At 34.7% G+C, this 27,825-nt stretch overlaps 1 protein-coding gene and 1 long non-coding RNA gene across 4 annotated transcripts in view; both read left to right on the forward strand.

Annotated features, from left to right (window-relative positions):
- Window positions 1-11,332, forward strand: part of tmtc2b (transmembrane O-mannosyltransferase targeting cadherins 2b) — a 112,810-nt gene extending 101,478 nt beyond the window's left edge. For 2 of the 3 annotated variants that reach the window (XM_058751203.1, XM_058751202.1), the window contains 2 exons: window positions 3,297-3,360; window positions 6,818-11,332. In XM_058751203.1, the coding sequence (XP_058607186.1) occupies window positions 3,297-3,360; window positions 6,818-6,997 (244 nt within the window). In that variant the 3' untranslated portion in view covers window positions 6,998-11,332. Of the gene's footprint in view, window positions 1-3,296; window positions 3,361-5,145; window positions 5,451-6,817 lie in introns of all 3 variants that reach the window. The other variant, XR_009266963.1, reaches the window with a different exon arrangement.
- A 12,416-nt stretch (window positions 11,333-23,748) lies between these two features.
- Window positions 23,749-25,899, forward strand: LOC131523921 (uncharacterized). The gene is made up of 3 exons (XR_009266880.1): window positions 23,749-23,995; window positions 24,091-24,306; window positions 25,464-25,899. It is a non-coding gene; the product is annotated as an uncharacterized LOC131523921 (long non-coding RNA).
- The last annotated feature ends 1,926 nt before the right edge of the window (window positions 25,900-27,825 follow it).

A 27,825-nucleotide genomic window follows, 5' to 3' on the forward strand; every position in this document is an offset into this window, starting at 1 on the left:
GTACCTTAAAGGAATAGTTCACCCAAAAATTTAAATTTGCTGAAAATTTACTCACCTTCAGGCAAGATGTCGAAGAATTAGTTTCTTTATATGAAAAAATTGACACATTTTTCATTATATCACTTACATTAATTTTGCATTACATCACTTAGATCCTCTGCAGTGAATGGGTGCCGTCAGAATGAGAGTTCAGACAGCTAATAAAAGATCACAGTAATCTATAAGACTCCTGTCCATCAGTTAATATACATTTAAGACATTTTAACTTCAAGTCATTTCTTCTAGCTGAAGTAAGAGTCCTCTCTAAATTTCATTACTGTCTTGTCTGAATCAGGAGAGAAATACGCTCAGATCAGGCACAGTTTACAAGCGAAAACAGTCCAAAACACTTCTAAACAAATATGTTGGTGGATTTTCATGTGAGAGGGCAACAGAGATGGACTTTTTCATTGATGCAATTATGGACTTGTATTTTGGCCAGAAGCTATGATTTGAAGTTAAAGGGATATTTCACCCAAAAATGAAAATGTGATGTTTATCTTCTTACCCCCAGGGCATCCAAGATGTAGGTGACTTTGTTTCTTCAGTAGAATTTGGTTTTGTCTGTGTATGTTTGGGTTTTTTTCTCTCTCAAAGCCGCGAGTCCCATCGACTGAAAATTATATGACTGACAGACTGCTATGGTTTAAAAGTTAAAAATCTTTGTTTGTGTTCTACTGAAGAAACAAAGTCACCTACTTCTTGGATGCCCTGGGGGTAAGCAGATAAACATCACATTTTCATCTTTGGGTGAACTATCCCTTTAAAACGGCTTAATGGTGGATTTGTTTTTTACAATTCACAAGATGTTAGTTGATGGACTGGAGTCGTGTGAATTACTTGTGGATTATTGTGATGTTTTTATCAGCTGTTTGGACTCTCATTCTGACGGCACGCATTCACTGCAGAGGATCCATGGGTGAGCAAATTTCATTTTTGGGTGAACTATTCCTTAAAGCAGTCGATTTGAAATGCGTTTTAGAGAGGATTTTAGCATTCTGACAGTCGTCTGCTAAAAGCCTCTCTTTTTCCTTAAAATCTAAATTAATCTCCTTTAAAGCACCACTTTTGTAATTCACCTCCTTATACAATCAATTTCAAGACAATTGCTGTCAGACTTCAGATAAATTGCTTCCAGCCAGCGTTGCTCCTGTTATTAATCCATAATCCATAGCCCTCCATTTGTTTGTGAGGGGTTCTATAGCTTTGTACAATAAAAGCTTACCATTGAAGCTTTCATGTAATGCAGTCTTACATGGTTACATCGACGGGTCATGGATTATTTTATGCTTTTTCTCGGAAGGTCGGTGACCACTTTGGAATGAAATAATGAGTAGACTGTGGTGGGGTGGAGGAAAAGTTTGGTTGCCAAAAATTAAACATTTGGTTTATTGTATTTTGGAGGTTTATATCTGACTTGGGGAGGTCCAGTTGATGCTGTCTTTTAGATTTTCACCATATATTGCAGTTGTGGTCATGAAGACCATCAGTTTTGACTCTGCGTTAAGGGTGGTCACTTTCCCACTGTTGATTATAACAGAATCTTTTGTCCCTGCAGACAACTGTGGTCACGATCAAGCCCATTTTATTACGTGCATGTGAATGTGAAAATTACACAGACTCATCGTTCAGGAGGAAAGGATTGTAAAACAGAATTGTGGAGGGTGAACAGTAACACATGGTTTTGGTTAAATGCTTAAGTCCACTGTTGAGAACCAGTCATCCCATAGATTTTTATGTAACTTCTTTTCTTAGTTGAAGGCCGCTGTATATTTTAAGACTCATTCATATTGCATGAGAGAGGAAAAAAATAACACTAAATGTCACATGCAACATGTTATCATTATAATGTCATTGTACTAAATTGAATACATTAAATTAGTCAATATCATTATTCAAAATATTGAGTACTTAATGTTTCAAATATTTTTTAAAAGCAACCATTGTTTTCTTCCTGTTTTATCTATTTTAGTCAGTTTGTTAGTTTTTTTTTACTTTATTTTATTTTATTATTTTACTTTACTTTATTTTTGCCGACCCAGAATCCAACTGGGCATCAACTAGACTTAAAAATAAATAAAAAATAAATAAATAAATAAAAATCACTGATCTAGATGAGCTGTTTTCAGTAATTTGTAAACATAGGCATACACACCATGCAGATTTGTCAGGTCACATTCTTATTCTTCTATTAGAATCCAAGAACATAATGGTTTTGGATGACCCTTCAACTTTAAATTATTCTAGTTGTTTCCCTGAATATTTTAATTATTTTGTTTTGTTTTTGATTTTTAGTAGGTAAACTATTAGGACATTGTAACCTACTTCTATAACAGCTGATTTTTCACAAAGCAACTCAAAATGCCGTGACCTAAAAATGCCGTCTCTTACTGTACAAAGGGAAGGACAACACCATATTTAGCTGTTCGAAGTTCACCCTGACCCCATACATTCTCCCACTCGACAGTTTATTTTATTTTTGGCTTTTTTTATTCAAGTTGAGAATGGGATTGGGAGATGTTACAAGCTGAATTCAAACTTGTCAGCCATTGCATGTGTCCTAAACACAACTTTTGATATCTTCAGATTTGCTTGTAGATATTTCCTCCTAAATTGTATTTTAATGCAAGGTCTTAATTTATCTTCTTCCTCATTCATCTCTCTGTCAAGGTTAAGAAATTGGAATGTTTTCCACACATATTTATCCATCATCTCACTGCTTGAATATTTCAAGCACAGTACATACTATTTTCCCTTAATAAAAAGCTATTTCTTGAAACGTTTAACCTTAGCTCTTTTCAGCAAAGAGTTTTGTTGAGGATGAAGGAGGGTTTATAAAACCGGCCAGTATAAGGAAAGCGGTCATCTATCATAAATAAAGGAAATCTTCAGCTCTCTTTCTTGGCCGACAGTCATTGTCTCCATATTGAACTCTCTTCAAAAAGAAGATATTGCTACCAGCAGGTACAAGCAGCTAGAGGATGGGCTTTTTCCCATGAAAAAATAAAACCTTGGAGTTGTAAAGAAGAAAAAGATCTTCAAAGAGCATCCAGTAGGTTGTAGGTCGTGACCTAAGAAGTGAGGGCACATTTTCTGCTCAAAAATTGTGAAGCTGGGCAGTTTTATAACCCTGTTTGGCTTCTGCCTAGTTTTCCATGGCATTAAAGTTGGTTAACAAATAGTCCACGGTTTAATGGCCAGCGATTAAACTTGTGTAACAGGATGAAGTAACACGCAATGTTTATTTGTTCTTTCAGGCAAGCCAGCCTCAATGATGCTGCTGAGAAGTACTACAGACAAGCAGCCAACCTGAGACCCAATGTAAGTACCCAAGCCGTGCTGCACGTGGGACGTTTGCCATGCACACGCACAGTGGTTGACTTTAAATGATTGGTGTGACTCAACTGCTCCCCATAAGTTGTATCGGTGACCAACTGTACAAGCTCTGTTGGCGGTTTTGGGGTTTGCTTTCAAAGCATCAGTCTCAAACTTTAAAGAAACGCAGTATGTCAGGGAAGTGTACTGTGAAGTTCGCAAAACACACAGTTGTTTGATTTCTTTGGAATATGTGGATGCTTTTGATGTTCGGTGTGCAGCTGCCTGAAAGGAAGTTGCCCTGTTCACCAGGCAGAAGTGCAAAATGAAAAAATGGAAATGTAGAAAATCTGAAATATTTTGGAAGGCTGATATGAGGCTCAAGCCTGTTACACTGTAAAAAAAAAAAAAAAAAAAAAAAAATAGTTGACCTACCTCAAAAAAAATAAGACAACCTATCACAATCAACTTTTAAAGTTAACTCAACTAGCAACCGACAACTTAAAAACTTTAGCTAATCTAATGAATAAAAGTCAATCTACTGAGTAGAAATGTACTACAAATGTATTAAACAAGTTGCAATGAGATTCACATATACAGTACCTCAGCACACGATTCTCAACCATGGTGAGGATCAACAAATTTTAAATCAGTAAAAATATGAACTCTGATCCACATGACAGCTAACTGACAGTGACAACAGCAGCAGCAACATAAATTAAGCCAGTAAAACCTAAAACAATGATCATATTTTAATAATAATTAACATAAAATGTTTTCAAGCTGCAATGCATGCTGGGAACTTGTGCAATGTTGTTCAGTGTAAAATTGTTTGTTCGGATAACTTAATTTGAAAAGTTGGGAGAACATTTGGATATGTTGTGAACAAATACTTGAGTATCTAACTAAGGTAAGCAAAACAACTTTTGCTAGAGACATGTTTAGAGTATTTTTGTTCAGTTCACACAAAAAATTTAACTGACTTCTACTAAAAATTCTTTGTTCAGGCTACTTTTTTACATTGATTAGTAGAACTTTTCGAAAGTTTGATTTTTTTACAGTGTAGGTGAAGTCAACTTTAGTTTAAGAAAACCCTTTTGTTTTGTGTTTTGTTGTTGTTGTTTTTGTGTTTTTGTTTTGTTTTGTGTTTTTTGTTTTGTTTTGTGTTTTGTGGAATGAGTTTCAAATTAATTAAAAGTATCTGTTTATTTATAATTATAATAATACAATTTGATTTTTAACTGAAAATATAATTTAAAAAAATATATTATTAATATTACAAATTAATTATTAATTGATAATTACTATAAATTATTAATTTATTTATTATGATTATCTTTGTTATATAATATATCTCTTAGGGATGCCTATGTATGCTTTGGGTTTCATACCAAGTATTTTGCATAACCTGTTTTCACACACTAGAAAGTTATTTTGTTTTGAAATGTTAAAAAAAATAATAATAATGACTGATAGTTTTGCCCCAAACACATGCCACTGGTTAAACTGGCATTGCTATTGTATTTAACAGCATTCTTAAACGGCATTTAGATGTAATATAAGTATAATTTATTTTTAATGAATATTCAGGGAATATCATGTGTGTCAGCGATTGTCAAATAAATGTAAACTATTATTCCCTTTATGTTATTACTTTGAAGTGGACTCAAAAACATTACTTGTCAAATTATTTGATGCTAGTAAACCTTCATTTTTTTTATTTTATTTTATTTTTTTCTAAATGCTGCCTTTATTTCAGTGTTGTACAGTGTCTGGACTTTTTTTCTTCAGGGATGTTTGGCTCCTTAGCAGCTGTTTCAACAAAAGTCCCAAGATCCTTTCCACATCTGGTACCGCTGATGCTGTGACTGCATGCCAGGATGGTGTTGTGAGGGATACTGTGAGGTTAGAGTGTAGGGTGAAGGGGAAGCAGGGAGGTCAGGAAACTTCTTGAGGCCACAGCGGGGCAGATTCCCCTCCGCTGCTTACTTCCTCTTACCTGACAGTATCTAGAAAGGCTCTGTGTTGTGGTGACAGTTATTCATATTTTTTGGCTGGTAAAGCCACAAGGACCTACTCTTCAGAAATCTAAAGTGGTGGGTCTCTAAACATCTGAACAACAATTTAAACGTTACACCCTTCTGAATAGTGTATAAACATACAGGTGTTACATGCTGTAATATGAAGCTGTTTTTACACTGATGCCAGACTTTCTTATGAATATTATGTCAATCATTTCACATTTTTCGAAGCAGCTTTTTTACATTTTATTTTTGTATTTTTTCATAAAAATAATATAAAATTTAGGAGAGTTACTTTCATTAAAGAATTTAACTGGATAATCCCATTACAATTTAAAGCAATGCATTTATTCATTTATTTATTAATGGAGGAAAAAAATACCTATATTATGATTTACAGTATCACTTTAGTGATTTTTGGACTTTTTTGGTCATATCAAACCCCAATTTTTCATATAATCACTCAAAAAAAATTACGGTCCAGTGTATTGTTGATAAGAAGGAATTTTCCGAATTGATTTTTCACAGGTGTTTGCTATTTTGAATTAAATATTGTTTTGTGTTGAACTGAAAGTACATTTTCCATTTTTATATGGATTTATTTATTTATTTTACTTGAATACTTGAAGCTAGTGAAAATACTGCTGAATATGGCTTAGAATATATTTGGTTTTGAGAGGAAGGTATATGTGTCACTCGAGTGCAGTTAATGCCACAGTTTGCAGTTCATTTGTCCCTCAGTCTCGTTTTGAGGTTTGACATCTCTGCATTGGGTCAAATAGTGCTAATATATTACTTATGTGTTGTGTAATTCTACAACGATAGTCTCCTTCTACGTTTCCGTGTGGAAAACCATGGCAGCTGGCCTAAAAAGTCAGTTAGTGTTAGTTTTACTCTCCTGAGTGTTAGATAATATACGACTCTCTCGCTTCAGAGGTGGCAAGTGAAGCATGAAGCATGTCCAGAAATGGTTTTTAATTTAAATCACATCACCTTCTTGCAATGAAATATTTTTGACATATTAAATTTAGTCATGCCAACCTGTATTTCAGCCCCGAGTGCTGCAACAAATATGTTTTTGTACGTCCATGTCGGGACTCTTGGAATGTTGGGTTTAGTTTAGGTTCAGTTTGATTTACGCATCTATTGAAATCTCCTTATGTGAGAAGAATCAGCGTAGTCAACATATTGTTTCCATTGAAGCTTGATGCATTCAACATTACTCATGTAACTCTGACATAAGTAAAACAGATGATGTGCGTCCAGGAGAGTTATAGACTGTAGAAAAACAGAGAAATTCTGGTTAAATTTATGGACATGTGAACCTGAAAACATTTAAGAAATGCCAGTGATTCGCTAGAACCTGGGTTTGCTTGAGAAAAAGCATGAAAAGGACATTATTTGCTTCCTTAAAGTGACTGTTTGGTGTTTTTCTTCCACAGTATCCCGCAGCCCTCATGAACCTCGGAGCCATTCTCCATCTCAACGGCAAACTCCAAGAAGCGGAGGCCAATTATCTGCGAGCCTTGCAGCTGAAGCCGGATGATACCATCACTCAGTCCAACCTGCGGAAGTTGTGGAACATCATGGAAAAACAGGGCTTGAGGACCATGGCTCCTTGATTTGATGGAGCACCTTCACTGAGGTTGTAAAGGAGATGTTCTCTCTGAGCTCTCACTAATGAGGTAATCGACATCCTAGGGCTTCAATCCTGGGTTACCTCATGGGACGCTTGAATATACAAGAGCGGCCACGTCTGGTAAAACCAAGACATTCTGGAACAATCTAGAACTGCGGAGTTTCCCAGACGTGTCGGGAGTTGTTAACTTGAAGTGGCCCATAGATACATACTTGAAGTCTCATGATAAATTAGATTTTAATTAGTTAGTCAATGCTTAATAGTCTTGAAGGGCAATATTTGCCCTGAGGCTGTATGAAATTGAGAAGGAATGAGAGTGCTACAACCCCCATGAGGCTATACTCTGCATGTACAGTACATTTCTTCATTCATATGATTGGAATCATTAATATTTAATGAGTACATCATGGCTGATGGAAACACGGAAAAAATCATATCATCGAAACATCAACAAAATAATGAGATAAATAGACCAAACACGTCATAAACGTTTCTCACTGTAAAAAAAACAAACATTCGGTGTGTCAAAATGATCGATTTGTGAGGTTGTAGGCTTAAATGACACTGTACATAGGTGCACGGATGATATGTGAAGTTTGCGGAATTTACAGAATTTAATTTGCGGAATGCATTTACACGTTCCATCAACGTTCCATCAATCCAGACATGCCTGCCAACGACACTAGATAAATTCTGGGTTCAAGAAATTGGATCCATTTGATTAATCTTGCCAAAAATGACAGGAAAACAGGAAAGGAACATTCGATAAGCTATATAGCCTGAAGGAAATGTTAGAAATTGAAGTTGCAAGCTCTCTTTGCCTTACTTTGCGAAAATCTGTTCTGTAACAGAAGGATCCAGTGGGTTTTATTTACTTGTTGCATTAGTAATATAAAATGGGGATGGAAAATGTTCACTTGTTATTAAATCACATTCAGCAGTGTGTTAATTCACAATTACACAACCGTTCAAAAGTTTGGGGTCAATAAGATTTTTTTTTTTTTTTTGAAAAATTATTTTATTCAGCAAGGATGCATTACATTGATTGAAAATGACAGTAAAGACTTAAATGATTTCTTTAAAAATAAATGCTGTTCTTTCAAGCTTTCCATTCATCAAAGAGTCATTAAAAATGTATCATTGTTTTCATAGAAATAAAATATATATAACCGTTTTCAAGATTTTTAATAAGAAATGCTTCTTGAGCACCAGATTTCTGGAGTAATGATGCTGAAAATTCAGCTTTACCATCACAGAAATAAATTACATTTAAAAATACATAAACATGTAGATTGGAATTAATTTATTTTACATTTTAATAATATTTCACAATATTACTGTGTTTTTACTGTATATTTGATCAAATAAATGCAGCCTTTGTGAGCACAGGAGAAAAAAAAAAAAAAAAAACATAAAATCCCAAACTTGGAAAGGTAGTGTTTATTAGATCTGAACGTTAGGATTGTGGACATTGATTAGTTCTGCTGGCATTGTCCTTTGACTGAATTGGTTCAACAGGCCGGTAGTTTAACTGCAAAGCTTTGACTGGTAACTCCTAACCAAAAACAAATCCTCTCACTTGTTGCACTCATCTAACAATATACAGCCATAGTTTTGTAAGGGATTGTTTATATGTAATGTTGGTTTAATATTTTTCTTGAGTGTATAAATGGAACCTAATATATAAAATGACACGTTACACAGTGTGATGATGTTGCTCAAACACGGAAAACAGTGAGCCAGAATCATTATTCAATTACTTGTTTAGAATTGTTTAGTTCATTCTGCAGTTACTTTGTTTCATAATTGTCTTTGTTTGTCCTTGTTTCTGATTTACAACTTTGTAAATGTAGTGAGTAGGAATAATTGGTGATCCCACCAATTTTTTTTACGAAGGATGTTTTTGTGATATGAGCCTTTCTCACTATCGCGTAAAAAAAAAAATGAAGTGAAAATTTTGACCCAAAAAATGAAATTCTGTTGTTTCTCACCCTCAAACCCTTTCTGTTGAACACAAGAAAAAATGAGAAATTAAGAAAAATTCAATTATAATGGAAACTTTCAATCTTCAAAAACGACGAAAAGCACCATAAGCTTTTATTTTATTTCAAGTAATTCATAGTGGTTTTTATTTTAAGTTTAGGTTTCGGTTAACTATAATAAACCTGTCTGTCATGTGCTGTATTCCACATTATCTGAAGTTGCACTATAGCTTTGTGTGATAAATTAGTATAGAAATGTCTTCTAAACATCTTATTTGATGCTTTTGCAAAATTCCAATCCAATCCTTTTCCAAAATTCCAATGAGCAACCAAATGTATTTGGAACGACATGAGGGTGAATAAATAACAGAATTTAAGTTTTTGGGTGAACGATCCCTTTACAGCTCTAGCAAATGTCACGTTGGACAGCTGAGTCAGTATTAACTTATTCCCTTTTGTGTTGTCTTGATGAAGAAAAAAAAAAAAAAAAAAGGAAAAGAAAGAAAAAAAGCAGCTGGCTCTGTTATATGTCAAAAGTGTATGAAATATTTCTGATTCAAGATGCCCTTTTTTAAAGCTGCAGTCTGTAACTTTTTTGTGTTCATAATTTACAAAATTTATATAATAAGCGAGTACACCATGAATCTTCCAGACTGTGTTTTTGGCTTGTCCTGAATCACTACGTTACACCTATAATAAGTGTTTATATTGGGACTATTTTAGACTGGTTCGGGTAGATACCGCTGCGGAGTAACCCCCGGTACCTGCTTGATTCGTCATAGACGTAAACAGAGAGAAGTAGCTCCGGCTACAATGTTCTTCTGCAAGACGCACGCAGTTCTGTTTATTAACCGCTAGAGCGCCAAAAGTAATGGACTGCAGCTTTAATTCTATTTTTAAGCTGAACTAATTCATCCATTGTTTCAATGAGACATGTATAATAGGAGCATTTTCAAGGGAATAAACCCAGAATTTGTGATGCATTTGTCTAGACGGTCTCTCAGACAAACCTGTTTCTTCACATTTCTGTATCTAAAAAATTCTGGGTTAAATACAACCCAGCGCTGGGTAAAATATGGACGCACCCAGCGATTGGGTTGTTTAGACCCAGCGGTTGGGTTAAACATTTAACCCAATTATTGGTTGAAAACAACCCAATCGCTGGGTTTGTCCATATTTTACCCAGCGCTGGGTTGTATTTAACCCAGCATTTTTTAGAGTGTACTTCCATTGTCTTCTCTTTCCTCCCAAAGTTAATGAATCGAAATGCAAATAATAGTCAATAGTCTGGTCTTTCTAATGTTATACTGAGCATTTCTACACTAGTACTGGACATTATGACATAATCATGCAGTATATTAAAAGTATAGTTCGCCCAATTTAAAATCCTGTAATTATTTACTCGCAAAAGCTGACTTTTTTTATCTGCAGAACACTGAATAAGATTTTAAAGAACAGCTTTGTGACAACATGAGAGTGAGTAAATGATGAAAGGCCACCCAGATGTAGTTTGTTTCTTCAACCGAACAGATTTGGAGAAATTTTTCATTACATCGCTTCAGAATGAAGTGCGGTTAGAATTAGAGTTCTGACAAAAACATCACAAGTAATCCATAAGAAATCCACAGCCCATCAATCAATGTCTCGTGAAGCAAAAAGTTGCATGTTTGTAATAAGCAAATCCATCATTAAGATGTTTTTAACTTCAAAACGAATAAATGTTCAGTAAAATATTTCATTTTCGGCTGAAATGTTCCTTTAATGCACAAAAACACCACTGCAGTAGCATAAGATTGGAATAACAGATCTCCCATGTCGTCATAGGACGCGAGTTCCTCATAGTTACCACATTACCAAAGTAAACCAGTTGTAATTTTATTCAGTCTCAGTCGTAACGTGATTGTGTCTTGTCTGTTCTCCACAGTGTAAGTTATCGGCATAGTTTCTAGTGGTTTTAGTTGCTACTGCATCGATACTGTGCTGTTCTTAGCTGTACCCAGTGTATCTGTTAAGATGACAGTTTTCACATCGACTCACACAATGCAGACTTACATGACTAAGACACCTGCACCCGTACTGTAGGCGTGAGTGTTGAAGTCTTTCCTCAGGGATTTGTAGAGGGGGTGATATTGAGGTTGGTGCTCTCAGAGCAGAGAAAGAGTTTACTTTAAAAAGGAATTTTTTTTTTTTTTTTTTGAGAACAGTGTTGCATTTGTATAAATTATCAAGATTTGTAGCCTTTCTTTCTTCTGTTTTTGTATAAAGACTGACTTATGTGCCAGATAAGACTTTTCCCAATGTCACGTTTTTCCATAATAAAGTACCTGGTGTTCTGCTCTCTTCTCCAGACTCTGTATCATTGAAATGCCAACATTTCAAAGGTCATTTTGTTTTCGTTTAGTGTCATTTAACTTAAATGTTGGGCTCCGGTAATGCTTTGTACAAAGACTACAGCAGGTAGCATTGAGTGTTACGGCTGCAAATCTTATGGTTATATAAATACTTTAAAATAGAACCAAGAATGCATGATCTCCATGGAAACGGTCTTGAAGTGGGTGTTTATGTAGGGGAATTATTGGCATCACTGTAAAATAAGGTTAATTTCTTAGTTGCTGCATTAGAATCTCAGTTAGTGTTAATTTATAAATATATTTTTGTTTTATTTATTTTATTTTATTATTAACTTCATAACACATTGATGTTAAATTAAACAACTAGACATGTTAAAATGTATTAATATATGTAAAAAGTTACATTAACCTACATTAATAAATGCTGTAAAACATATTGTTGGTTTTTAGTTTATGGTATTTAATGCATGTTACATACTTGCACATGTCATTCAAATATTTTGGGTCAGTAAGTTTTATTATTATTATTATTATGTAATAAAATTAATAATTTTATTCAGCAGTGATTACTTCAAAAGTGGCACAAATGATCAAAAACATTGTTTCCAAATATATATTTTTCAGATAAATGTTTTTCTTTTACTTTGTATTTATCAAAGAATCCTGAGAATCATGATTTCCACAAAAATATTAATCAGCACAACTTTTTTTTTTCAACACTGATAATAAAAGAAAAGCACCAAATCAGTGGTTTGGTTTGGAAAATGCAGCTTTACCATCACAGGAATAAATGACATTTTAAAATATATTAAAATGGAAAATAGATAGTTTAAACTGTAATTCTTTTTCCACAAACATTTAAAAAATCTTACCGAGTTGTGTATTTACTCAAATATTCACTCTAATAACTTTTTCAATATTTAGTTTTCAGGTTGTTCTGTCACGTTTGTGTCCAGAAATTCAATTGTAATTCTCTTCATAACCAACCAATAGTGTATTCACAGTTGTGGTCTTTATTGGTGGTGTTTGCACAAGTTACATTGTTATTATTTCTCATACTTTACAATTTGTGTTGTTTACTCATTATCATAACTATACATATTCAACCTTGTCTGTGCTGCTTAAAGTGATCACACTTTACATTGAGCAACCAAGATCCCTTCACAATTTGTTTCTGAAAATGTGAAGGTAGTTCGAAGTTTAACCTGCAAATTTATTAGATGTGTCGTTCATATCTGCTCTTTTGGTCTCACTGCACAACTATGTAATGTAAATATTCACATCCACATCTGGGACGTGTGTTTTGCCCCTCCTCCACACACACTATCCTGTTGACAGCCAGAAGCCGTCCACCCTGGAAAGAAACTAAGCCATGTGTTGTATCTCACATGTTCTTCTCCGTGGCCCTTTCTCACGTCTGATCACACTATGGGGCCTTGTTGATTTAAAATGTGTGAGGCGTTTGTGTGCATGTCCGCTACATGTTTCTCATCTCCTTTACAAAACACAGGTGTCTCGTATCTCAGCGAGTGACAGTCAGACACAAGACTGGTGTGAAAAGTGCTTCAACTGAAACAGTACAGTCTTTGAACCGCACAACTGTTTTTTCTTACACATTGCTTTTCTTTCCAGCCAGGACTTCAGGATTTAGAAAGCCAATGATGTATACCTTCAGCTACTTCACAAGATATATATTTAATGCATTTACTCAGCAGTCTCGCACTGTGTTCTTAAGCATATAAAACATATCTTATGAGTTATGTAGTTTTAAAATTAAAGCGATGTTGAGAAGAGCATACTTCTAATATGTCTGCAATATATGTACAGTATACTAAACATGCTATATACATATACATATTCTCCTTATAGAAATTTGCATATAGGTACTTTTTCCTGCAATGCAATGCACTGAACTTGACCTTCCATTTCCAGGGTGACTAATAAACCCGAATTAATTTTCAACACCATTTTATTGAAAAGTTAGCACATTTTTTATAGAAACTTGGATTAAAAATGCAAAATAACACTTTTTTTTTTCCCAGATAACTTTTTTCTTTAACTTGACTCATAATGGTTATGTGACAACATTGTAGCATGCTATGGTTTAAAAAGTTTTGCAAAACACCATAAGTATGCAAAAGTCACACTATTTATTGGAAAATTGGCACATTTTTACATGAAGATTAAAAAATTCTCCTAGATTATTAAATTCTCTTGTAATGGTTATGTGACAATAGTGTAGCATGCTATTTTAGTATGCAAAAGTCACTATTTATCAAAAATATTTGGAAAGTTGGCACATATTTACAGAAATTTTTTGTTGTTTTATTTGCTTGTTTTATTAACTTGTTTTGTAATGGTTAAATGACTACATTGCAGCATACTACGGTTTTAAAAGGTTTTGCATACAACCATTAGTAAAAGTCACTATTTACCCAAATTTATTGAAAAGTAAAGCAAAACCTTACACAAATTAGAAATACAAAATGACACTTTTTCATAGAGCTTTTTTTCTTTAACTTGTCTCATAATGTTTGTGACAATAGTGCAGCATACTACTGTTTAAGCAAACTTTGAACAAAATTCTAAATAGCCTATTTTATGTCAACTTTTTTTCTTTGTGTCATAATGGTTATGTGACAAAAATGTAGCACAGTTCTGTTTAAAAAAAAAAAGAAAGTTGCATACTGCTGTTATGCAAAAGTCACTATTTAAGTCAGCGCATTTTACATATTTCCATGTTAAATGGTGGGGGTGGGGGGGGTAATACTGTGTAGTATACATGATGTATTCTGCAGAAATAGTAGTTAGTATGTTTTCCCAAACAACTGTTTAAAGGGCTTGCAGATTTAGTTTTGCCTTTCCATAATTCCTCTGCAGGCTTTTGTTTTGCAGCTGTGCCTGCTCAACTAATCATTGTAATAATTAGCCATGATCCAGCTGCAATTAATGTAATAATAAGATTCATTAAAGGGAAGTCTGTGTGATATTCATGACACAAATGAATATAAATGTTACTGCTTGCAGCCAGAACAAGCCTCATGAAAGCATGCATGGAGCTGTTTTGCAGCATGCATTTATGTTACTCATTTATTTATAAACTGTAGGAATGTTGCAAGTATGTTCTAGACAGCCTTGGGCACAGTCAAACACATTTGTGAATGGTGCACATTATATGCATTGATGCATTAACTGACTTTGATTTAATTTAGAGAAATATGGTTGTTAATGTTTGCTTGTGAAACAAAAATGTGTGCTTAATTGTTAAATAATAATAATAATAATACTGGCTGATTACATATTAATGAATGAAGTTTGCACGTTAATGAGGTTTTGCTTTAAGGTACATTTTTAAAGAAGTAGACTTGTTTTAATCTGTTGACTAACCTATAAAGCATATGTGAAGTGTTATAAATGTTAACTGCCATGTGTTATTCAATATTACATTTAATGTTAACATTTTTACTCTTTTTACTAATATTTGTGCTAAATTGCAACTTCATCATTATTAATGTGTAATAACAAATATATTTAAATATGTGACAAGTTACAAAATGACATTAAAGTATATTTTAGTTTACCATAAATGCTTGTCAGTACATTCAACAGTACACTTTTACTATATTTCAAAGATGTTCCAAATTTATACACTTAATATGACACACTTCTTAGACGTCCTCCTTTGAGTCAAAAAAGCATACTAAAATTTAGCTAATTATGTTTAATATAAACTTATACTGTAATACATTTTCATCTAATTGCAATGAAAATACGAAGAATTCTCCCTCCTTTCCCATCCACACCTATAAAAGCCTGACTGTGAGCATTCACCTGTTTCGATAGTTCATCTGGCTCGTAGCCCTGACCCAAGGTTCAGAGATCTTAATATTGTGATAAATCTCACCCAAAATCTCATACGACAAAGGCATCCATCACACGCGATATGATTTCCTGCCTCTCTATCAATAAGTGCACATTTTGATCTCTTTGATTAGGCATTAAGTCTCAGATCCACCATGTCCAGCGATGGAGGAAATCAAAACATCTGTATCTTGTTTTCATGACCCACTTCATCATTACAAGATTGCCTTTCGCATAAAGAGAACTCTTTGGTAAAGGAGAGGAGCTTACCGTTTCCTTATGAGCGCCTTTTTCTTATTATGTTGTTATATAGAAAATCTGCCAGCTGTTATCAAGCAAATACTGTTAGGAATGTGCAGACAACCTATTGGGCCTTTGATCTGGCTGGCCGGTTCCAGCAGCCTCGGGCAGACACGCGGTATCTTTTGAGGGCAACGCGGTGCGTGACACGTGGAAGTCTTCGCCTCTGGACCCAATAGCTGATGTTATTGCATGGCAGATGGGGTATTAGGAAAAGGATTGTGCACAAAATGCTAAACTCAACAATGTGGTATCAACTCTTTCAGGCTTTTCATAGAGTTTTCTGAAGCGTGAAGGAAATTCAATTTTTCTTCACTTTCTGTTGGAGATGACAGGTATGTAGTAGCGGAGCTGTATATTGGAAGAGTCAAGGTGTGACTGATAGTATACATACAATCTCGTAATACAAGAAAATAGGAAAGTTATTCATTGTGCATTAGATTGCATCCAGGTTCAATACATGAATAAACTAGATAAATGGCTGAAGCAAGCATGGCTATTATTATTGTTTTTTTTCCTCAAGATCTTCACATATTAGATGTTGCAGGCCAAATATTGTAATATATTATAAATTATTACATTTTTATATATATATATATATATTGAAAAAGAATCAAATTTGCTGAAATTTGTATTGAGAAAATTAAGTTGTTTAAGACAAAATAAGTTTTGGTCTGTATCATTCACATTTTCAATCTATTTCCCTCTGCATTAAATAAACCAGCACTTGTTTACATTATATGAAGCAACACTCACCAAAAATAAAAATTAAAATAAAAATACGGCTGTCAAACCAAATACCCTACACTCTCAGAAATAAAGGTACAAAAGCTGTCACTGGGGCGGTACCTTTTCAAAAGGTACACTTTTGTACCTATTAGGTTCAAATATGTACCTTCAAGGTACCAAAATGGACCCTTTAGGTACAAACATGTACCTTTTGAAAAGGTAATCACAGGGATATTCATTTTGTCAGAGGAATCAATCATAATTACTGAGATGACAGTGTAATTTAGCTCCATGGAAACCAGTCATCCAGACACAGACTCAAATCTAAGGCTAAGCACGCTTTATACAATATAAATTCTTTCAAAGCAGCTTGTCTTTTTAATTTATTTTTGCAGCTCATAAGTGTAAAGATGACTGTCTGTGCACTGGCCGCATGTTTAACATGGAAGTCACATAAGCAGCTCCAGTGGCCTGCAATTCATCAAACTGACGTCTTGATGCACATGTAATTTTTCTCCCCAACTGAATATATGATGCAACATTTGAGCAAGCAACAGCACAGTAATGCTAATCTGTTTCGACTGTATGATAATGTTTTCTCCTGTGCACCAGTATTAATCATAAACTTGATCCACACAAGTATTTCGAAAGAATACAAGCTAATCTCCACATATTAAATATAGTTTGGCAAAATTACCAAGTTTGGTGGCCAATAGAATATTGACTCAGGTGTTGTAATGTTATTTGTAAAGAATTAGAAATGTTTGGGCCTGCATGACCTTCCAAAGTGCACAAAATATCATTTGAAACCTCTCTTAAAGACAAGGAAGTAATTAAAGAACAGACCCCAAAGGTAATGATCTTCATTTAAAGAAATTAAATAAATCAATTTTTTTAATTGATTTAGGGGAATAAATAAAAAGAAAGAAGAAAAGTAAAAGAACAAGAATAAAAAGTAATCAATTAACTGTTTGTAAATAATATGCACCCAATAATTCATAAATTACAATCTGTATTTTCAATTCAGCTGTGCTGAAATTCACGATTGGTTTACAGTAAAGCATTTGTAATTTTTGGAGGCTCCCTATAGATATGTATAAATACTGTGGATGCCACATTCGACACGTTCACCATCTTGGAACAGTCAAAGTTTCGTCACTCACACTGAACTAACAAAATACAACAAGACAAAGGCTTTAGCACGAACTAACACACTGTCACCTGTGAAAGGTCATCCCATTTCTTTGAGAAATATCAGTGAGTTTTCCAAAATGCCACAACATTGTGCAGCCTCTGGTTGAATAAATTGCCAAGAATTCCCAAAGAAATGGGATAACCTTCTACAGGTGACAGTGTGTTGGTTTTGTGTGTGTGTGTGTGTGTGTGTGTGTTTTGTATTAACTCGTTATTACAGGCTGTTAAACGATGGTATCTTGCTAGCTAAAGCCCTTGACTTGTTATATTGTTTTAGTATAGCAAAATCATCAGTTGAAGTCTATTGCAGATGTAGATATTCATACATGCTATTACATGTTCATGGACCGGTTTTGACCGTTCCAATATGGCAGACAGCTTATGTATAACGGCCCATAAAAACGGCACCTAATGAGGCATCTATGTATATATACAGTATATATATCTATGAAGGTCCCCCTCAGAGTCTATTGTGTTACGGTCTTGCTTAAAGGGACAGTTTGCCTAAAAATTAAACATTCACTTTTAAAAATAAAGGTGCTTCACAATGCCATACTGTAGATAGAAGAACCTTTTTTGTCTAAATGGTTCTATGAAGAACCTTTAACATCTGAAGAACCTTTCTGTTTCACAAAAGGTTCTTTGTGGCAAAAGAAAGTTCTTCAGATTATAAAAAGGTAAGAAAGAGATGGTTCTTTAAAGAACCTGAATGGTTCTTTGTGGAACCAAAAACGGTTCTTCAATGGCATCGCTGTGAAGAACCTTTTTGTTTCGTTTATTGATTCTCATGTCATTTTAAACCTGTATGAGTTTATTTCTTTGATGGAAACCAAATGAAAAGATATTTTGAGGAATGTTTGGGTCCAAACCCAAATGTCAAATGTTTGAGCCCATTGACTTTGTTTGGAAAGATATAAAAATTATAAAGAGCAAATGATCACCTTTTTCATTTTTGGGTGAACTATCCCTTTAAATTCTGCTTTGATTTCTAAACCTTAACACACTCTTGAGATGTGATGTGATGGTTATGATGGCCAGGACTACCGCACAGGTGATTCTGAGAGATACTGCTGTAGAGCATGTCTCAGCTGTCAGCAAGGCTTGTCTAACACCCTATTAAGGTAACAAACTGAATATCCCAAGGGTGGAATGGCTATATGTCACATCTTAATGCCCCACACTGGCAGTCGGCCGGAATGGTGTTGGACGGTGTAATCACACTGGGTGTGAAATGAGGAGTGAGCGATATAACCCAGACCACTGTCGTTCCATATAGCGTCCATCTGAATTAGGAAACAACCATCCTGCCAAAACTGGAGACTCTTTTTAAATAAGTTATAATCAGTTGACATAGTGGGCAAGGACAAAAAAGGAGGAATGACAACCTTGTCAAACTAAATTGCTGTTTGCAGCCTCACACTCTTTCTGTGTCATGTTATTTCTGGGTCTCACAGCTGGGATGCTTTGCATCTGTTCAGCACAGTGTTTGTGTGGGCAGGTGGGTATGTTGTGCATGTTTTGGGGTTTAATTAGTTACGGGCCCACAAACGGATGCAGATATCTGAACAAGACAGGTGGAGATCAATTCAAAGAAAAATTGGACGTAGTCCAGGGACACTGCTGAGATGGATTTGTCCCCAGACACACGCTGCTTATTAACCTTTCAATCCAAACTCAGTGCACAATATAATGAGGTTTTCAACGAGTATTGACAGTAAATGGGATAAAAAATAAGATAGAGAGCTGTAGCACCTGTGCCTTTCTTCAAGGTTAGAAGGTTAGAGGTTTCTACTCGTAGAAATAAATTATATATAGAAATTAGAATAATGAAAATAATGAGATAGATGTCTTGCGAAACAGAGTAATATATTTTCTAATGTTGTAATATTTTACATTAATATCCTTGTTTCACATATTACACATTTTTAAAAATTTCTTAATTAGAATTAATGATGTGTAATAGTAAAAATTTAAGAAGTCTCTCGCCAAAGCTGCATATATATTTGATAGGGATGTATGGTATGAAAGTTTCTTATCACGGTTATAGTGACCAAACTTATCACGGTTATCAGTATTATCACGGTATTGTAAAAATGTGCTGGAGATGTTCAAAAAGTACCAGCACATAAATCACTTCAAGTTTTATATTTAAAAATCAACAAACAACAAATAAAATGACTTTTTGTTTGCATGATCACTAAAACAATAACCAATGATGTTCGGATTTTAAATGACAACTTGACTGACAACAGTTTAATAGCATGTTCAAATATCTAATGTAAATTTTCAAATAAAGCTTTGAAAAAGTTTCATATATAAAAGGTAAACTTCACATTTCAGATTAATAAATGGTTAATAAATGATTATATGTATTTCATCTGCTCCATAAATAATTCTAGATAACTTATCTGAATTGTTTAAATGTGTAGAATCCACATAAATCAACCGGTCAATATTTACAGCAGGTAGTGATGGGTATCGTTTACATTTTATCGATACCGGTACTTATCGATACTGTTATCGATACTATTTGGTGCAAAAAGATATCATGTGAAAAGTTGTTGAACATTTCAAGTTATTTTATTACTGCTGAACTTTAGCAACTGTATTAAAGTTCTTCAGTCAGGAGCAGTGAGTTATTTTTCTCTTTGTGTTTTATTTTATTAATATTAAAGGAGTAGTTCACCCATAAATGAAAATTGTGTCATCATTTACTCACTCTAAAGTTGTTTTAAACCTGAATGAGTTTCTTTCTTCTGTTAAACATAAAATGTATTTTGAAGAATGTGGAAAACCAAACAGTTGCTGGACCTCAGTGACTTCCATATTTTTTCCTACTATCAAAATCAGTGGGGACCAGCACCTGTTTACCCATATTCTTCAAAATATCTTCTTTTGTGTTCAGCACAAGAATAAAAATTAATACAGGTTTGGTACAACATGACAGTGATAAGTGACATGACAGCAGATGTCAGAGCAGCACGCTAGGGATGTAACGATTACTGGTTTGACGATAAATCATGATAAAATTCCCCACGGTTAGTATTACCGTTTCATATTTTAATTATCATTCAAACAGTATTCGATTACCGCGATTTGAACAACTCACGATAAATAAATACTGTCCAGCATAAAGCACAGTTTTAAGTAACAGTCTCACGTGCGCACAACACGCAGAGTAGTTTCGCTTTGAGTGAAAATAGGGCGGAAAAGCTGGGAGGTTTTAAAAGAGTGCAAAGGGAATTATACAAATGAATATATGAACAAATTAATTATATGAATGTACCTCTGAAGGTTCTGACTGTCTTCAGAAACGATTCGATGGCATTAATATTTGGTCAAAAATGCAGTAAAAACAGGACTTTTGTGAAATATTGTTGCAATTTAAAATAATTTTTTTCTATTTTTCTAGATTTTAAAATGTAATTTATACCTATGGGGCTGCAGCTTGATTGATTAGGTACAATATAAAAATATAATATATGGTCTCCCTCATCAAACTAACAATTTTGTATCTGCTCATATGATTTATATTAGGGTAAAAAATGTTTTTCATGTTTTCATGCATATAAGTAAATATGCATTAGTTAGATTTACAGTACACGGTGAATAAAGTATTAATAAATTACTGTAAAACAGGTTACAGTGCATAAACTAGAATACTACTGTATGTAGTCATATCTCCAATAACAATGATTCATTATGTTGCTATAAAATATTGAAATATAGGTGTCAAGAAGGTATAATGAACCCCCTGTGCATCATAATACGGCTTCTCATTTCTATCATGATTCTCCTGACCTTTAAGTGTCCCGCTTTTGACAAGAAAGGACTTTCTCATCACATATTTCTACATAATGTTCCCACTTTAAATGTACACCCACTCTGAGAGCTATAATATCTTGCAGCATTATTTATCGTCTGACTTGACACGCATACGAATGGATTATTTTTTTTCCTGGTGAAAGCTTCATCGAGGAGTAATCACTGTTTATGTGATCACACTATAAAACACTATTATCCATTTTCTCAGTGAGTAGCAGCTGAAAGACTTCAGCTCTAGGCACTAGGCTTGTTAGGAAACATAACATTCTTTATACGGCCTAAATTTGAGTTCATTTAAGAAATGAAAAATGGTGAATATGAAATGCACTTGTGTTAATGATAAAATGTAGGCTTACTCAAAATAATGATAGTAGGAAGAGTAATTTTTCTTGTGCTGTGATGTTTAGCGTCTCAGATGAATTTCAGACAGAAAGACTATTAGCAACCCTTGAGAAAAGACGGATTATTGCAAGATCCTTTTTTAACAAAACAACACAGCTAAGAATTTTGTCATGCATTATGCTCTGCAACAGCTTTTTAATAAAAAAAAAGAGCATTAGCATTTCAACACTTAGCATTTAGCTCCATTTTGTATGTCACCAACCAAATATGCTTAGCATTGCTTTTTTCCTCTAAATATTGTTGGTTTTCATGCTCCATTTCAGGATCGTTGCTCAGAGGAATACTGGCATGTGGATGCTGGAATCATCAGCCGCTTTGGTTGGTTCCTTTCGTTCCCAACCATCTGTTAAGTGTAATAATTGAATCTTTTGCCAAGATGTACTGTATAGGAATCAGACTCATTTCCTGAATGGCCACAAGAAATGTGCTTACACCAAATATAAATGTGAAATTCATCCTTCTGCCATCGTCATTCCATTTAAAATTAGTTTATCCCTGCTGGAAAATCCAGCTTGAGATGGTAACTGTGTTTTGGAATGTGGTAGCTGGTAAACCATCTTGGACTAGCAAAAAAGCTGCTACCAGCTTCAGGTGGTCAAACGTGTTTTGGGAACATGGTTGGCTAGTCAAAAAAACATTTTTGTTTAGTGTTTAGTTTTTTTTTTTGTTCACATTTGTTTAATGTGATGTAAAGAAGTAGTGACAGATCTTCCATATTGTGACATAAATAGATTAAAAAAAAAAAATGTAGGGTGGGGACTTGAAGTCATTGGTTGTTGATTGGATGGAAGCAGATCTTAACATGAGCTTGCAGTTGGTTGTTAGAAAGGGGGATTTAAAGGGGAATAAATGATTGGAGAAGTCTGTAATTTACTAGAAGATTGATGCTGCCTTCACGTGCTATCGGAAATTTCCTATTTCCCACTTATGAAGTCGTGATTACGAGCTTGTCGTATTCAAGTGCTTTAATGTCGGAAAGAATAAAATGTAGCATCCCATTGGTTGACAATCATATAAACATTCACCACGCTATACATGTAGTTCACTGACAATTCTGGAATTTATTTCACTGCTTATAAAACATACAATAAGCTTCGAATGATCGTTCATATCTAGCCTATAAATACACTACTTTAGCGACAAGACAAAGGGATGTAGTTGTTGTGAGAACAGCATTGACAGCAGCAATGGTTGTACCCCATGTTTAAAGTTTATGACCCGCCCAATTCGGAAACTCTGGTATCAATATTATTTCCGAATTTCCCAGTAATAAATACGACTTGAGAGGCCAGTCACGTCCAATTTCCGATTAGGAAACTCGTATTTATGATAATTCCGATAGCACGTGAAGGCAGCATGATTTATGATGTTCTGTTTAAAAGTTACAAAACTTTTAAGTCCAAAAAATATTATTATTTTTTCATTAAAAGCATTTATGGATGAACCAGTAAGATTCGTTTAGGCTACATCCACGTTAATTTGGATAACAATGAAAAAAAAAATTTCCACACTGGGGCAGTGTTTTGTCAAGCTTTTTGAAGAAGTCCATTTGAAAACGCTGTTTTCGCATTGTAACATATACTGTGAAAAATGGACATATTCACAAGGAAGCGTTTTCAAACATGTCAGTGTGAGCAAGTGTGGACAGAAATTGTTTTGAAACAAAAATGCTATTTTTAAACATATCCAGATTAATGTAGACGTAGCCTTAAGCGCACCATTCACACCAAGAACGATAAGATAATGATATTAGCGTCCACACCTGCGAATCATCTGTTATTCTAAGCGCATGCGCAACTGCCGCTTTAAATTCTTGATCTCGTTATTGTAGGATGGATTTAGATTGGGTGTCAATGGTTTTATCGTTCATCAGCTGGAAAAAAATCACTCTGAAAGTGATTCCAACAATATCGCTTCTCTGTGCATTTATCGTAATAGCTGTAGTGTGAACTCTGCTATTCTTTAATAGGGAGAACGATTTTTAGAACTATATCTTTATCGTTATCTTTATAGTTATCGTCCCGAACGGGTCTTTAGATAATAGATAGGATGAATTTCCATTTCATGCCAACTTTAAGCTGGATTTTCCAGCAGGTTTTACCTTCCAACACCTGTGTTTTTTTAGACTGAAGGAACATGTCAACGTAGCACTCAATGCCTCATGGCACAGAACTGCTTTCTTACCTTAAAAAAAAACGTCTCAGTGGAGCTTTCAGAGGCTTTTGGAACCACACAAACCATCAGAATTTCAATGTGATGTTTGAAGTGAAGCCAGCACACCTTACACTACCCTTCAAGATGGATTTTGCTACCTGCCGAGTGCGTACGGAATGACAGGTAGGCCTCTATTTCCAGAACAGAGCATATGTTTGGAGTATATATAACTGACTTTCCCTCTCTTAATGCTTTGAATATCATCTTGCTGAAAACAGACCGCTGACTCTGTACCACAAGGTGCTGCTGGTACTTTGTCGGACCCCCAGAGTGGGTCTAGCAGGGCCCTGTGGCTCATTATTTATCCACTGAGCTCCAGTCTTTTGCTGATTGGGGTCCTTAGGGAGCCATTACAGCAGACGATCTGTCCCAACCAGCCACCGGATTCATCCATCATGCAAAACTGGAGCACTGGCAGGCTGTGCGCACCCTCGGTAGGTCCCACAGAATCTGCGGCGCTGTGGCGACGTGACGAAAGGGAGTGCAAAATGTTGATAATAGGTTTGGACGCTCATAGGGGACAAAAATTCAAATGTTAGAAATGGGACACCGGTGGGTGGATGCATAGGCACGACACAACCTATATTGGAGAGGTTTGTCTTACCTTGTTTTGACACTGTTGGCTTTGCTCAGCACACACAGGTCCTCTGCAGTAGCTGACCTGTGTAGTTCTCATCCTGGCAGGCTCTCTCCAGTAATTCGATACTTTGCTAGGGTTAGGGACCCTATTTACAAATGGGTTGCAGAGAGAGGAGGCCAGTGTGTTTCTGAAGTTTTTGACAGTTATGATACGAATCCCGATGGAAGGTGCTCAGACTTGCGGTTTGGAAGACTACCAAAAAGTTTTAGAAGGTTAGTGGTTTAGGGTGATTTCTGACTGATATGAAAGTGAATATTTTCCCAGAGATTTGAATGGATTTAAAAAATGCAAGGGAAGAAACCACCGAAGTTGTTGACATTCTTAACCCTGCTAAAGTGTCTTCAAATTGACATGAATGTCTGCTTTATTTGGACCTTTTTTCCCCTGATTTGGATTCTTAAATGTATTGTTTGGACATAAACTTGAATAATCTTTCACCTAGAAGCTATTTTGCCATTTGTCTCAAACACAATAGACTTTAAGTTCCATTAGCATTTGATTAATGTGCCAAAAGTTTGGCTTTCTAAATATTAGGAGCAGTGAAGAAGTGCAGCACTTCTTCAGATGTGAAGCAACAGTTGGTGTTCAACACTCATGTGACACCTTTTTGGATGAACATTTAAACAATGTTCCAAACGTATACACAAAGAGCAGTGTATATTTATTAACACCAATATATTATCACCGTTGGGGAGTAGCCTAACTAACTATAAATGTTCAGCACAAGTTGTGTTTTAGCAAGACAAAATGCTAGGATTGCACACAAGCAAACTGGGAATAATCAAACACTTTTCTCTATTATGCATGTAGTTTGAATAATTTTTTAATCATGTTATTCTTTAGCTTGGGTTGAACAAATCATTTTTGCTTGGTTGGAACAGCAGCCATGCTAATTATGTGTCTATTTGTTTCTCTGTTGCTGCCACGGGATTGACATCCCATGGTAACTAGGAATTACACAAGCTTCAGTCTGGATTCAACCCTTAAAAAATCTGAGATGACCAAACACCTGAGAAGTGCTGATGCCAACCCCTCAGAGGACCTCAGATGATGCTAACCCTGAAACAACACATAGAACTACCAAATTTTGCATTAAGTTTGATTGCAACATATAATCATTGCTGTTAATAGTGTTCATCGTCTGTTTGATTACGTCATTAACTGATTTTTACCGTACATTTTTGCCATATGTACATCAACTTGACATAGTTGATTCTAATAGTTGATTTAGGATAAACAGACCAATTCAAAAATCATTTACTTTTTTGTATAATGAAATATTTAGTGAAATATTGTTGTTCATTATTTTGTTTTTGAGAGTAAGTTTAAAGTTATAGAATTATTTTGTTACAGCAGAAATTTATACTCAATTTATTGGTGTCACCCTACCAAAACTGACACTGTACTGTTGTTAAATCTAAGATGACATCCATGTTACTGTTTTTTTTAATCCCTCTTCAGAATTTCTCTTTTACTTATGAACTCGCCAAATAGCAAACTCGAATGCTGTATGTGGCTGTAAAAAAAAAAAAAAAATAATTAATTTAATCATTTCAAGATGGAAGCTATCTGAGTATCTACGAGCATTGTGAATGTAAATATAATATCTGAATTCATTTCCTTTATTAAATAGTATAGTTTAAATTTGGTGGCCTACTTCTTAGGTAACCATTAAGTTGTCAATGTAAAACCAGCCATTTTTCTTTATTAGGTTGGGAAATTCTGTTGGCTATTAGGAACATATTTAACTATAAATCATACAAACCAAACTCAAAATTGTCTCAGAGACCAACAGACCACATACCTTCATTATAATTTTATATCAAACTATTATTTGACTCATATGCAATAACAATAAGATCCCATACCATTAGCAGATAGGCCAAGGCAGCCTTATGGTGCCTGAAAAACAACCTGAAGAACAGTATATTGACCTCGGGCAGAACATAAATTCCCTAATCTTACACCCATCAATAAAGTGTTTGGCACACATATCGGCTGTATGCTTAAACAGGCTTTTAATGTCATTAAAAAGGCCCACCAAAGTTTGTTCCTCCTGCTCCACTCGAGAGGTTGCCAAGTCTTTCTAGAAGATCAAACAGCTTGGTCTCACAGAACAAGCCTAAAAGTGGCTTGCCACTCAGAATAATTATAAATAGGTGACGGGAGGAAAGAAATAATTGAAGTTGCCCACTTATTATAAGCAACTTCTTTCTTCATAAAATGCTTTATTAATACAGGCAGACGTGAGTTGCATTTTTTCAGGCTTATTTCCAGAATACAGTCACACATTTGCGCCTGCTAATGCTTGGCTCCCACAGAAAAAAATAAAATATGACCGACCACTAATAGCAGTTGTCAAACATCTGACCTACTGTTCAAGCCGCAACACTATATGGTTTGTTTCTTCATGTCGAAACTAAGCCAGATATCTACAGAAGTTTTCCAAAATTTATATTTCACAACGAAATGTAGCAACATGATATACTGTATATTTTAATTTCAGTTCTATGTGAATAATGGAATTCACAGATAAACATTAACGTGTTAATTTACGACAAAATGCAGTGATAACTTCTACCTCTGGCTATTATAATATATTTTTTTTAAATATAAGATTATGGCTTAATTCACTGTCATTGATTTCTCAGAATTTAGTCTGCATTGGCGTCATCTGTTTACCAGTATTCTCAAATACTACATTCTCCGACTTGAGTTATACATGCTGAAATATTCCACTTCTCCACAGCTGTAGCAAAATTCATAACAGACAAGACATCTGAAGTATAATATCTGCGAAAACATGTTCTATGTTTTATGTCCAAATTGAATTACAGTGCATATAAATTCCACACAGGTTTTGAAGGTATAAACGTAACTTGTGTTCTGCTTGCACAGCAGGAGTCTTTTTTTCACCTGCGATGGCTGAACATCAGAAGCACTCAGCCATGTGTTAATAAAGGCAGTATATTTCTGTGATGGCTCCTTTAACGTTCCTTGTCAACAGTCTGAACCTGCTCTAGAATGCATGTGGATTTGCTAGAACAGCTCTATGAGGTGAGTGCAATGCGGTACTCTTATTTTGGAGTGTTTTGACTTTATATAAGTTTAATTATATAAGACTTTATATTAAGTGTTTTTCTTCAAATTATTTGATGTCGTTCTTCAAAGTGCAAAGAATATGCTTGTTTGAACTCTATAGGGCTTAATATTAATAAGTGCTGTGCTTCGTTAGCCTTGATGTTTCTGTTTGTAGGCTAATCATTTACTTGAAATGTGATTGTCATGTAACAGGTCTGACACCTGAAAGAAG

Source organism: Onychostoma macrolepis, chromosome 18 (assembly GCF_012432095.1).
Source record: "Onychostoma macrolepis isolate SWU-2019 chromosome 18, ASM1243209v1, whole genome shotgun sequence".
Lineage (NCBI taxonomy): Eukaryota > Metazoa > Chordata > Actinopteri > Cypriniformes > Cyprinidae > Onychostoma > Onychostoma macrolepis.